The sequence below is a fragment of the Maylandia zebra genome, linkage group LG6, assembly GCF_041146795.1.
Source record: "Maylandia zebra isolate NMK-2024a linkage group LG6, Mzebra_GT3a, whole genome shotgun sequence".
Taxonomy (NCBI): Eukaryota; Metazoa; Chordata; class Actinopteri; order Cichliformes; family Cichlidae; genus Maylandia; species Maylandia zebra.
Window position 1 is genome coordinate 18,251,098 of NC_135172.1, and position 14,041 is coordinate 18,265,138.

Below are 14,041 nucleotides of genomic sequence, written 5' to 3' on the forward strand. Positions count from 1 at the left end.
GACCTCCCCCGCAGAGATTCCTGCCTGCGCGTTCACGTTTCTCGAAACGCGCGGCGGGGGCCGAGGACAGAAGCCTCGCGCAGTTCGGCGGAAAAGAGTCATTATTTTTAGCGCCTGGTTCGCGTTTCGCGAGGAGCCGCTTGTCTGTCTCTGCGCCACAGTCTGCGCAGAGCTCGCGCGGAGCACGAGAGGACCCGCCGTGACAGAGCGCGGAGTTGCGGGGGAAGCGCGCGAGGACGAACATAACGGGCTCCGGACACAGACCATCTGAAGGGAGGCTTATCACATATCACGTATCACCGTATCGTCCGGCTTTGGTCTCGGCCTGTCCGGAGATGGCTAGCCCCGGTGCCTCTGGAGATTCACCGAATGCCCCGCGGGAGCAGGAGCCGCTGGAGCAGCACCATCCCGAACCAGCCTGTCGGGAGGCTCAGAAATGGATAGAGGTAAGTGAGGAGAGGGGGGCTCAGAGGCCTGCTGCTATTGCACACCGGGGACATAAACGGGTCATATAGCCACACGCTGTGAGCGGGGATATAAATAATCACCCCAGGCGTCACCTGTTTGGGAGGAGGGGGACGATGCGGTGTCCGTGTGGGACAACAGCCACTGTGCGTGTGAAAAGTTTTCACCTGTGTCGTCGTCCTAATGACACTGAACGCCAACACCTGCTCTGTAGGGACTTTAAACGCCGCTCGGGCTCGAAAATAAACCGTCATCATGAAGTAAAAGCTCGCAGAGTGTCTGTTTGTGTAGGGACGATGGAGAGCCTGTTTTCTACTTGCTAGGAGGAGAAACGCCCCCCTTTTTGAGGCGCGAGGGGATTCCGGTTGCCATGGTTATGAAACCGGGCCAGTGTTCACGCACGAGATGCTTCACTGTACCCACGGTTGATCGCATCGGATGAGATTATCATTTGCTGCATCGCTTCCACCATCATCTGCTCGGATACAGTGCCTCCTTCCATCAGCCTGAGCGGTGAATCACGGTTTGCCCGCGGAGCTGCTGCCTTATGACCTATTTTATACCTCCAGAGCGGCTCAGCTACCTGCCAGCCAGCATTTCAGATAGAGGAGATAAAGGACTGGAGCTGCTTCAAAATGACTATTTTTATTTTTTTTTAATGTTAAGTTTTGGCTTTAGCCTCACACCATGCTGTGTTTTCACAAGACTCCCACAGACTGTGCTGGCTGTCCTGTACATTAGCCAGTTTGCCACAGGCTCTGGTAGAGAGAGAACAGGATGCTGTTATGGATAAAGCCCCTTAAAATGTTTAACTTTGTTTCCTACCTGGTCCTACTTAGAAGAGATGTAAATACAAAATGCATCTTTAAAATTATGATTTAATTTTTTAGGGGAAAAGAAAAATCTATGAGATACCTCTATATGAAATCATAACTGTCCCTCTTGTTAAATCAAGAATTAACTGTAATTAATCACATTTTTTTGAAAGCTGAGTACAATTTCACTAGTCACTGCCAGGCCTGATTACTGTCACACCTGTTGAATCACTTAGATAGAACCTGTCTAATAAAGACAGGTAGCAAACTAAAGGAACTGAAGGATCTCAACAAACTCACGATTTAAAGAAACTCAAGAACAGCTGTGAAACAAAGTCATTGACATATATCAGTCTGGAAAGAGTCCCAAAGCCATTTCTAAGGCTTTGGGACTCCGGTGAAGCACAGTGAGATCCATTATTCACAAATGGAGAAAACTTGGAACAGTGGTGAACCCCTCCCAGGAGTGACCAGCCTCACAACATTACTCCAAGAGCATATTGATGATTCATTCAGGAGGTCACAAAGAACCCTCAACAACATCTAAAGAACTGCTGGCCTCACTTGCCTCAGTTAAGGTCAGAGTTCACGATTCAAGAATAAGAAAGAGTCAGGACAAAAATGGAGAAAAAAAAAGGAGAAACCCACTACTGACCATAAAGAACACAAAGGCTCCCATTTATTTAAAAAAACAAACAAACCCCAAAACAAAACATGTTGATGAACCCAGAGACAAAAAATATTCTGTAGTCTAACACAAAAGTTTTGGGAAGCTTTAAGTCCTGTTACATCTGCATTAAACTGACAGTATTTCATGAAAAGAACATGATAGGTAATAACCAAATGCACCAGCAAGTCCTTCTCTGAGTGGCTTCAAAAAAATAAATAAATAAATAAAATGAAGGTTTTTGGAGGAAGCTTCATCAAAGTAGGACTTGGGTATGCTTGAAAACCATCCAGTGTAGGTGAATTAAAACAATTCTGCAAAGAACAGTGAGCCAAAATTCCTCCACGGTGGTGTGAAAGACTCGCAGCCAGTTATCACAAGTGCTTGATTGCAGTTCTTGCATCCAAGGGTGACAGAACCAGTTATTAGGCTGAGGGGGCAATTAGGATAGCTGTTTTCCCTCAATCATTTAAAAAATGCATTTTGTATTTACTCGAGTCACCCTTTTGCAGTTAGACAGCGGCAATTACTTTTTCACAGCACTGGAGCTCACACTTGGTTGAATTTTAATATAGAGTAAGTCTCAGTGTCCTGTCATCAATGAGATGTGAAAAACTGCAGCAAAGCTGAAGCTCGACCAAATTTGAAGCACAGCAAGCTCTACATCTATTTTGTCCTCAGTAGTACTTGTCCTCTTTTAATGACAGTCCTGACGTCGAGGCTACAAAGGGTTACATCTATACAAGAAAGCACACCTAATACTGAATAATACTCGTGTTTTTGTCGAGGAGAAGCTGGATTCAGGAAAGCTTCATAGCCAAACAGTTAAGTGAACAGGCCTTTAATGAGTGCATACAGATAAGACTGAAATCCAATCAGAGATTAAACAACCAGCCAGTGCACTCAGTGTAACAGTGGCTCCTAATCTGGAGGTCAGGACCCCATTGGGTTGCATAATGATTAACAGGATAGAAGAGTAAAAGGACTGACGGTCCGTTAGCTGCATTAGTGATAATGGGGTACTTCTGGTTGTTGTCAACATGAGAATAATGGATTTGTTTTAAAGATAATTCATAGATGAGCTCAGATTTGTTGAGTTCCAGATTTGTTACTTGTTCATGTTTAAAAAGTTTGAAAGCTTTATCCATAACTTGGAGTATTCATCATTGTATTTCAGGCTGTGTGTGCTTTATTTATATGCACTCCATTTATTGTGACTTGTATCATCATTTAATAAGCATTAGATAAATAACTTTACATATGCATTGTTGTGTTGCCTCCAAACTTGTAAAGACAGCAGTATATTCAAAGTACTGAGATGAGAATTTAAAACACAGTACTGTGTCTTTATTGAGAAGAAAATAGGTCTTCAACTTTCAGATTTATCTAACACTCTAAATCTTGGAGATAAAAGTCATTTTTAAGCCCTTCTGCAGTTGGCTGAGTCCTCTTTGTTTTTTTTGGGACCATCTGCCACTTTCATAACTACATATACAGCTTCAGCACCTGATAGTTTTTGACCCTACACTGTGGACTGTGTTAGCTTTTCCCTCAGCAGCAGGCACAGTCTAGTCTAGGTTAATGCCCACCTCTTAATCTTAATCTCTCCTGCGTCTTTGCTCAGTGTTCCTCTCGCTTTGTCGTCTTCCTGCCTCCTAATACTCCAGTTATTTTCAGGCTGCTCAGGCTCAACCTATTTCTGGTGGGGTATTTTTACACTCTCACAGGTGGGGATGGGGATTCAGAGATGACCATGCCACCAAACACTCCCTGCAACTTGTTCAGTGCCTGTCTGCCATGTCTGTAAACTATGCAAAGTGTATGCACACTCACGCATGCCAATCAGCTATGCATGATACTCCTGACAGCCTTGCACACTCCTCGGACACGCCCCGGTCGGGTGACACCGGTCACTATGGGAACATAACACGGGCAGGCTCTCAGGTGTCACTCTTTCCAGTGGGGGCAGTAGGCTATATATCATCAAATGACCCGAGCAGGAAATTCAGCTGGCACCGACAGGGCCTTTCTATCTGTTTATAGACAAGACAAGGCAGGAGTGTCACAGGGCTCATACACACAGTCTCAGCTGCTGAGCAGGTTAAACTCAACTTGAACCTCAGAGACAAACGTGAGCCTCTGCTTTCATCAGCATATACCACATAGCAAGAGATAGAGTCAGATGCATGGGGAATAAACTGAAGAATGTGTATGCCTGAATAAGTGTGTGTGCGCGTGTGTGTGCCAGATGTCACAGCTGTCCAAGTCAGATTAACGCTGATAGTCTCAGACAGCCAGCCGGGCTTGCACGGGAGAGTGTGAGAGCATGGATTCATGGATTTTCCATGCATCAGATGGGGAATGAAAGAATTTCAAAATACTCGCACAGGCTCGTTGTTAGCAGAGGTTTCTTTGGTTTATGGAAAGTCACTCTCATGTTTTACACAACACGCACAAAAACCAAATTGTGACTGGATGTGGTAATGTGGTATTAGTCTCTTGTGCATGAAACAGTACTACAGTTTAAGGTTCAAAGCACATCAAAATCTACACACAACCATATTTTTAGTGAAATATTTAAACAAGTATTATTCTTGTTGACCATGTGATAAAATTTTAAGATGTGGGTCTATGTAGTGAACACAGCTATTGTTTATCTACAAAGTACAGTAAAATGTAAATTAAGTTATCAAAAATGTCTAAATATGTTTTTGGAAGCTTCAATACTGGATGGCACCAGCATGGTTGACAGAGATCAGCCGGCAAATAAGATGACATTTGCTAATGTCAATGGCCGATTTATCTCTTGGTTTGCATACTTTAAAAAACGGATGGATAACGTTTTTTTATTGTTGTTACCCTGCTGGGTGGGTGGGTAACCAGTATGGACACCTAAGTTTGTGAATACGATAACTTCAGAATGAGTTGTGTTGGAGTTTCAAATTGATAACATAGGGATATCTTCTAGAAATTTCAGATGTATTCTAATCCTGCTGATCTCAAGGTCAGAGGTCAAATTTTCTGAAAATCTTGTGAACTCATGAATGAGGTGACGTAGGATTTTGAAATTGATGCCACAGGTATATCTGCCAGGAGGCTGAGGGGCAAAGGAATCTACATAGATTTCTTTTTTTCATTGGTATAGTACATAGTATAATTAACCAAAGAACAAAGAGGGGCAGCATGGTGGTGCTATGGTTAACTCTGTTGCCTCATAGCAACAAGGTCCTGGGTTTAAATCCACCATCTGTGGAGTTTAGTAGGTTAATTGGTGATTCTAAATTGGCTGTCTCTCTGTTCCTGTGACAGACTGGGGATCTGTCCAGGGGCCCTATGGCAGATAGGATAGACTCCAGCTCCTCTATGACCCTGATTTCTCATTACTGGCTACATGGTTTGGATCTTGTGGGAAAATTGAAAATTCTTTCATTATAAGTTGATATATTCAATTTGTATTGGGTCTATTTTCACAAAGAAAAGCATCACCTCATTAAAATATGGATGGTTGGATGGATGGATGTTAAACACAGAATATAAGCTTGGGTGTAATATTGGTCTGACACTTCCTAATCATTTATTAAGTAATACTGGAATTACATAATGAAGTGCCTCTGAATTTGTATTTAACATAAATTGGGGGGTTCACAAGATTACAGAACATTTATATTTGGAAAGAAAATAATATGTAGATTTAACTCAGGAGGTTTCCTGACAGTTGCATCTTTAGCAAAGTGGCCCCAAATTGTCATCATGTTTAGTCTTGACCTGTGAAACCCTGTCTTTTACCACCTAAATGGATTACAGCACATGATATTTTTCTCCTCCTCTGCTTCCTATGTGTCTGCTCTCTCATTCTTTCCATCTTTTCAGTTGTTAAAATAAAGGGTACTTTGGCCTACTTCTGCACCTCCCCTACCCATCTGCGCATACACACACACACACACCTCAGGGTTTAAGTGGTAGCTGCTGCTGCCATTCACGCAGGGTGAGCAGAGCGATCCACTATGAGCGAGGGTCGAATTACTGTTACTGGCGCTGAAATACCTCCGAGGCCTTTGGCTTGGGTTTTTGTAGCTAACATGAATACATACAATACATAAAGCCCCAGTTCTTCTTTTGGCATCTTCTCTTTTCTCTTCTGCTTCAATATTTTTGAGCTCTCTATCAAAAACATGCACACTTACATTAGTCACTGTGTTTAATCGCTGCATTTATTTCAGTTTCAGCTCACATAACCAATCATTAACCACCTCCACCTCCCACCCACTGTCTGTTTGCTGTCTCCTCCACAAACACACACACACACGCACACATGAACTATACAAAACACAAACAGTAGTCCTGCTCTCCCCTAAATACAGTACTCTACTCTGAGAGTAAATTATACATGGCTGTGCTCTAAATGTTTTACAGTCTTTAAAACACCTAACGAATACCAGCCTGCATTTAAAACCCTGTACTGAGGAGAGACTGCTCCTCTCTTCCTGATGTATCTTCAAAGAGCTGCTTTCATGTTAACACTTTTTTCTTCAAGGGTCAGTTTAGAATTAGAGTTTAGAACTTAGCTAGGAGATGTTGTGTGTGAATGAGGGGCCTCACAAAGATAGAAATATAAGCTTTATGTATGTGTTTCTCTGTGGGTGGGTGAGTGTAAGAGAGTGACACACAGAGTGATGAAAGACAAGAAAAAGAAGTGGATGCCAGTGGGAAACATCTGTTCATCACTTACGTAACAATAAAGAAAAGTGATATTGTTTTCATAGCTACAGATGCACTGTGCTTGTGTGTGCTCTTCTTCAAGAACAATATGTGCAGTGGAACTAAAAAAGAGAAATTGAAATAAAATATGTTGTATTTTATTTCAATTTCTCTCTTTTTTTAATATAATACATTGTAAATGGAGTTTGTATGTTCTCTCTATGTCTGCGTGGGTACTCTAGCATACTCCCACAACCCAACGTACTTGTATATGTACTTTGTAGGGTTAGGTTAATTAGTGGTGCCGGCCAATAAATTCAAATGTATTCTCAGTGATCAACTTTAATCTGGTATGTATCCTGTAATTTGCCACCAGTCTGTATATGTGAAAAGCAGAATCAGAGAGTGTGGGCCTGCATTTAACGGTTTGGGTGCTAACTGTAATCTCTACTAATCTGGATTAAATGTCTAAACAGCATTGGTCTCTTCTCTTTCATTCATCTTTGGCCTCTGGTTACACAACTGCTCCTGAAAGCATGGCGTGCGGGTGCATTGGTGTGAGGGCGGTAAATCACCTCTGGTTTTCCTGATTCTCTCCTCTCCTACAGGATAGAGTCCAAATCAGAGCCTAGGTTAGAGGATTGAGGTTATCGCTGCGGCATATGGGAACATTTTGGATAAAATTGAAAGAGGACACTGAGCAGTGTGTCAGCGACGTGGCGTCATTCTAATTTGGTTTCAGCTGATGAAAAAATGCTGGGGGAAGGGTGAGCAGGGAAGGAGCAGGTTCCTCTGTCAGGAAAATAGAAAGGCACAAATCCAGGGCCTGTGTAAGCATGTGTCCTGTGAGTAAATGCTTCACATATGGGCTGCAAATAATGATGGAAGAACCGCCAGGTGATATCTTTCTTAGACAGAGAACTATGTTATTTATCGCCAAGGGGAAATTCAAATACCTAGGAGCTCATTTTAAAGAAACAATCATCCTTCCAGTCATAACCATAAAAGGATTAGATGTGTAAAATAATTTAAGAAATTGTGGTAAAAACAGGAGGTGCAGTCCATCCAGGTTGATGCAGGAGGCAGAATGTGTATGAGTGTGAGATGATGTTTTAGGTGGCTTCACTTCCCAGAGTGTCCACTGTTGTCCATTATAGGTTTCAGTTTCTTCACCACAGTTTCATACAGGCCTAATGGACATATTTTATCAATTTTGCTGCAAATTTACAAAACAATCCTCATCATTCAGGAGCCATTTAAATTTTCTCTCTAGCCCAAAACAGTTGAAGAACATGGTATTGTGACTCGTGCATGATAAAATCTACGTGGAGCTGATTTTTTCTGTCTGTGTTCAGATAGCGTTATCTTATGAATGCCTTGTGCTACCATGATAAACCAAATATTCATGTAAAGCTTGTGTTCTCTTCTTTATGAAACCATTTGAATGAGAGTTATGATCATTTAAAGAGCACTTGTAAAAAAGTGAGTCCAGCCTTCTGCCAAGCAGAGAGTTGGCTTTTTCCACCAGCTTATCCAGGCGTCTCAGTGGGAGGAAGAGGCGGCTCTGTCTCTTCCTGTAGAGAGCATTGGTGTTCAGCAACCAGTCCAACTTGCCATCCAATAGGACCTGTCCTTGCCTTGTATGGAGACTGGCAGATGGGATGCTCTAGCTCTACTGAAATCAATCACCATCTCCTTGGTTTTAGTTGTGTTAAGTGGGAGGCAGCTCCCACTGCATCAGTCCCTGAAGGCCTCACCAAGGTTCCTGTATTAGTGCTCTTGTCCACTACTGATTCATGTCACAATAACTGTGTCATCACAGTATTTTTGCATGTATTTAAAGTCCGCTGTTTATAGTGTTAACATGAATGGTGCTAAAACAGGCCACTGTGCGCCCGCTGTATCACACCTCACCGTCCCAGAAACACAGTTGACCAGCCTGACGAACTGAGGTCATACTAACAGTTTGTTACCCAGGACATCAGGAAGGGATCCACACCCAACCCCTCCAATATGAGAGGCTGGAGTTTGTCCAAAACACTAGAGAAATCAATACACTAGATTCTCACATGCATCCTGGCTCTCTAGGTGTGTGTAGGTCCTGTGCAGCAGGTAAAGGACTGTGTACAATGTGGTCCTGGTGACAAAAACTGGAGGGGTCCTGGACACGAAGCCTAGACTCAAGAGGGGGAGGGCCAGACACTCCAGGGTCTTTATAATTTGGTAGGTTAAGGTCATATATTTTTCTCAACCGGTCAATATACTCTGAGCGCCGGTTTGAGAGAGGATGTTTTCCACTATTACAGGACCACTTTCCTTTGGCTGCTTCAGGCTTCTCTTCAGTTCCCACTCCAGACACCTGAGCTTCTCCTTGTCCTCCTCTTCGAATGCCTGCTTTTTTTCTAGTTAAGGAGCTTTTTCATGATCCAGGATTTATTTATTTATTGGGAAAGCAGCCACATGTTTCTAACTGGAGCCACAGCATGCCTACAAAAGCTAATGTAGTCCCTGATGGTGTCCATCCTGCTGTCATTGTCCACATCTATGTTGTTATCCTGTGACTCCAGCAGCACACTCCAGTCTGGGCACTTGAAACACTCCCTAAGACACCGGTTAGCCTCCAGAGACAATTTCTTGAATAAGCGGGTGGTAACAAGCCGCCTCATTACACAGGGTTTATGTGTGGGCTGAAGAAAGACCAGATTGTGATCTGATCTGACAAGTGGTGGTAAAGCAGAGATATCATTCACATTAGCATCTTAATGCTAATCAGTGCTTGTTTATTCTAACTAAAGAGCTGAAAAATATTTGCTGATTAATTCTACCAACAGTAATAGAATACCAGTCTCTTTTTCTGTGTTATATAATGTTGTAAATAGAACATGTTGATGAGTTTTGGCCTGTTTTAACTGATCATACAGAAGAATCCACAGGTGTTTTATTTATTCTGTGATATTTTAAAGAAATATTCACCCATTTTATGCAAAGAGCTGCACTCTGTGTCCCCATCCACCACCTTTACATCTGTGTTTTCCTGTCCTTCTTCCACAGGCTGTAACCGGGAAGAGCTTTGGAGACAAGGACTTCCGCAGTGCGTTGGAGAACGGCATCCTGTTATGCGAGTAAGCCTGTGACCTCACTTCATATCACTTTTTGATGTCTCAAGCATCACCAACATGCACAAACTCCCATAAGACTTAATAAATCTCGGCCTCTCCTCCTCTACACAGGCTCCTAAGTGCGATCAAACCAGGACTCGTCAAGAAGATCAACAGGCTGCCCACCCCCATCGCCGGGCTGGTAAGGAAACACTCTCCAGTGCGACACTGATCTCTGTAAATCACCCCTGTTCAAGTGATGAACTGACCGGCTGTTGCTGTCTCCTCCAGGATAACCTGTCAGTCTTTCTGCGTGGCTGCGAGGAGTTGGGCCTGAAGGGCGCCCAGCTGTTTGACCCAGGGGACCTGCAGGACACTTCCATACGAGCTAACCTCAAGTAAATGAGTGAATGTGCAAATGTGTGGTTTGTGTTTTTTTACAGTAGCAGAGTAACATGCAATAGTAATATTCTTCTCTCTTGTTAGGGACTCAGACTGCAACCGCAAACTAAAGAATGTGAGTTGTTACCATTTTTTTTCTTTCGTTAGCTTGAGTATTAGTCTGTTTGGCATTTATAGATATACCCTAAACCCCTGTGGCTGTGTCTCTCAGGTGCTGAACACAGTGTACTGGTTGGGGAAAGCTGCCAGTGGCTGTGCTTCCTATAGTGGGCCTACTCTAAACCTCAAGGAGTTCGAGGGGCTTCTTGCTCAGATGAAGTTGGTGAGTGAAATCACAGCGAGGTACAGAAATGGCAGATGGTGTGGGGGATGGACCTGTTAGTTTCCTGTCTTTGTTGGGGTGTCCGAGATGGGAAACAGGAGACGGGTTTGTTTTTGTTACACAACAACACCTGCAGACAGGATATGAAAAATTGTTCAGACTGGATCTGTGGACTCCATTGAATCAAGTCTGTTTAAATAAAATACCCTTTTCTAGTTTTTGCTTCTTAGACTTGACGACCCATAACTGAGCTTCATCATGCATTGCTCCTGCTTCACACAGTCGACTGCATATTAACCTGAGATACCATTAATTTGAGATCTGTGGACTCAGTGGTGTCTTTTAAAAACAGCTAAAAACTCATCTTTTTAAACATGCTTTTGGTTGATTTTTGTTTTTATGTTTTAGCTTTACAAATACAAATACAATTTTACTTACTTAATTTACTTAACCTGATGTGTGTGCAGGAGAGCGAGGAAGGAGGGGACAGTTCACAGAAGCGCAATGTTAGAGACAGCGGTTATGACTGCTGGGACTCTGAGAGGAGTGAGTCCCTTTCTCCGCCACGGCACACTCGAGACAACTCCCTAGACAGGTGAGACACATCTGTCAACACTCCTGAACATGCTGTATAATTTGCTGTTGCAGGCACAAGGGTATTTAAAATGGACCTATTATGCTATTCCTAATTTCCTAACGATGGCAGATGCTTATATTAGGCATGGCCAAAGTTTATAATAAAAAGGTCAGTGGGGGCTGCGAGGCTCAGGTTTCAGACTGCTGTCGACATTCATACAGAGTTTTTCGCTTTGTTCTGTATGATGTCACAGAGAAAGAACGGGTTCCCTTCCCACCAGGTGTTCACACCTTATTTTTAAATGGAGGTGGGGGCATGGATCTAAATATGGACAAAAGTAATGGTCCATCTACACATCACACCTACAAGAGCTGCTCAGCCCGCAGAAACCCATGCCATGAAGCATCCGGCACACAGTTTTTGTTCTGATTTTAGAGTGTATCAGAAGAGAGCACTGCACTGCTTTTATCTTTGCCAGGCCAACTCTGGGCCCCAAGCCTTATGTTTGACACCCCTGGTCTACCCTGAATTGCACAGCTTTTGACCTCCATTTGTGTTCAAACAAGTGTCCCATCAGTGACTTCAGTTACATCATGTCTAATGTATTCTGGTATGTGTCCTTTTGTTCTTGCCAGTCTGGATTCCTTTGGCTCACGCTCGCAGCACAGCCCTTCTCCCGACGTCGTGAATCGAGGAAACAGCGACGGTCAGTTCTGATGAAATGCCTCTGAAGTGGATCCTGTTTTTATATTTTCAGAGAGCTGTTTGCTTCTCACCACTTCTACTGTGTCAAGCCTTTGTTGTTAAGCTGGTGGCCTGCAAAGCTCCCAAATGACTCTCAAAGGAAAACTGCAAAAGTGTAGATACCCAAATACTCAACTACAGCATTCCTTTAAATACAAATCTGCTCGTCCAGAATTAGACTCACTGCTGTTCGACAGCATGTTGGTTGTTTAACCTTCATATAGTGCAACTGGTCAGACTGGCTGAGGGCAACAGCTGAATATCACAGTGTGTGTGTGTGTGTGTGTGCGTGCATGTATGTGTGTGTTTTGGATCCCAGATGCAGCAGCTGTTGGTCTCAGTAGCAGTCTCTAGAGGTTTGGACCTGTGAAAAGACACAGGCTGAGGTTAACATCCTGCCTGTCACACGCCGTGTGTGTGTGTGTGTGTGTGTGTGTGTGTGTGTGTGTGTGTGTGTGTGTGTGTGTGTGTGTGTGTGTGTGTGTGTGTGTGTGTGTGTGTGTGTGTGTGTGTGTGTGTGATGGAGGGAGGGGGTATCACAGACATCCTGTTTGTGTCTTTTATGTCGACACTATAATGTACCGTATGCTCAGCAGGGTTACAAGAAAAACACTACCCCCAAACCACAAATAGCCTTATTCCCTACATTTCCTTTAGGTCATGGAGGTAGGAGTAGAAAGGACTTTGTGATGTTGCTATAAATTGATAAAATGCTTAAAAGTATCTATAATGATCATGTCACAAGTAATAAAAAAATATGGTGTTACTGTTTCTTTGGCAACATTTAGAAAGAACATTTACACAAAAGATTACCATGTGATCTGTGTCTGAGTGCTTCAGCTGGGTAATGACATCTCATCCGTGGGTGTTCGCACCTGGTATAAATAATTGGTACTAATCTCATTATCTTGATCCTGCACTTATTGTGGTTGTTAATGTGCAAATTAGTTATCTGGAGCCTGTCGAACTTGTTGATAAACAGGATTCATGCCAAAGGGGATTGTCACTGCCTTCAGTCACTTTTTGTGAATGAAGGCTGGTTGGGCTAGTGGGAGATATTTGCTGTCAGGGCTTTGAGGCAGAAGGCGTTCCTTTCTTTGATGTTATTTTCAGTTTTCAGTTGCAGTTTGGTTAGATTTGAGAAATAGCTCTGCTCGGGCAAGTTTAGGAAAAGATGGTTTGCGTTGATACATCCTTTTAACAACATTAACCACATCTTAGATTGCAGTCTGGGAGGCAAACTCCTGCTATGTAAGAATCTGATGAGTCTTTTTTAAGCTACCAGGAGGAACTGAAGTGGCCTTTAAAATGTATTGGCTGCATTTAAATGTCGTTTCTCTTCTCCTGATAAGAGTCAACTACAGATTGCATCTCAGTGTCAGTGAAAACTGGGTCCTGTATGTCTCTATGTGTTATATCGAAGGCCTAATTTGAAGTAACTGCACGACCTTCAGCATTATTTTCTCTGTAATGCTCTGTTGCTCTTTGTTGCCCAGGGCGAGGCAGCGACTCGGAGGCCGATGCCCCCAACAGGAAGCCAGATGTGCGGAAGGATGACATGTTGGCCAGAAGGACTTCCAGCAAAGAAGCAAGAAGTTCTGTCCCCTTTAACCAGTTTCTTCCTAACCGAACCAACGCCACCTCCTACGTCCCAACTCCACGGCGAAAACCACATACGGAAGAGAGAGAGCAGCGGAGGTAATGAGCAACATATTAAAAATAAATTATTTGGCTTTAAATGATTTCCAAAGCAATACAAGTGTCACTGTGGAAAAACAAAAACCGAGGTGAAAAAAGAGGTAAAAGCACAAAAAACACAAATGTGCTTTTTTTAATCTTCCTGCCATTCCTCAGTCAGCCTCAAGCTACTGCAGATCAATGCAAAAAAATTACACTCCTCCACAAAACCTCCAAGACTGTCACTTGGGCACCTGAGAACAATGGGGAAAAACAGGAAGAGGAAGTGGTCACCCAGGAAGTGTTGGAGCAGAGGAGGATGCAGAAGCTGGAGAAGGCAGGAATTAAAGTTCTTCCTGCTGTCGTTCGCTACAGCAGGTCAGGGAGGATGGGCATGACAACTCCTGCCTCTGCTGTGGTGGAGAAACGGTTTTGTTTACATGCACTAACATGAACTTCTGATGGTAGAAACAGGTGCTCTGGATGAACCTTTGGCTTAGTGATGCTGTCTGCCTGTAACTGTCTTGCTGCTTTAAGGAGAATGTTTGTGTGATAGCCCACTGATGTCTGTTGTGA

At 43.2% G+C, this 14,041-nt stretch overlaps 1 protein-coding gene across 6 annotated transcripts in view; it reads left to right on the top strand.

Moving 5' to 3' along the window:
* Nucleotides 1–14,041, top strand: part of LOC101483181 (LIM and calponin homology domains-containing protein 1) — a 31,240-nt gene continuing 17,199 nt past the window's right edge. For 2 of the 6 annotated variants that reach the window (XM_004549288.6, XM_004549289.6), the window contains exons 1-10: nt 1–446; nt 9,697–9,767; nt 9,876–9,945; nt 10,035–10,141; nt 10,230–10,260; nt 10,357–10,467; nt 10,935–11,062; nt 11,680–11,750; nt 13,285–13,486; nt 13,643–13,843. In XM_004549288.6, coding sequence (XP_004549345.3) covers nt 336–446; nt 9,697–9,767; nt 9,876–9,945; nt 10,035–10,141; nt 10,230–10,260; nt 10,357–10,467; nt 10,935–11,062; nt 11,680–11,750; nt 13,285–13,486; nt 13,643–13,843 — 1,103 coding nt within the window. In that variant the 5' untranslated portion in view covers nt 1–335. The remainder of the gene's footprint in view (nt 447–9,696; nt 9,768–9,875; nt 9,946–10,034; nt 10,142–10,229; nt 10,261–10,356; nt 10,468–10,934; nt 11,063–11,679; nt 11,751–13,284; nt 13,487–13,642; nt 13,844–14,041) is intronic. The other 4 variants (XM_076884803.1, XM_004549291.6, XM_004549290.4 and 1 more) reach the window with 3 other exon arrangements.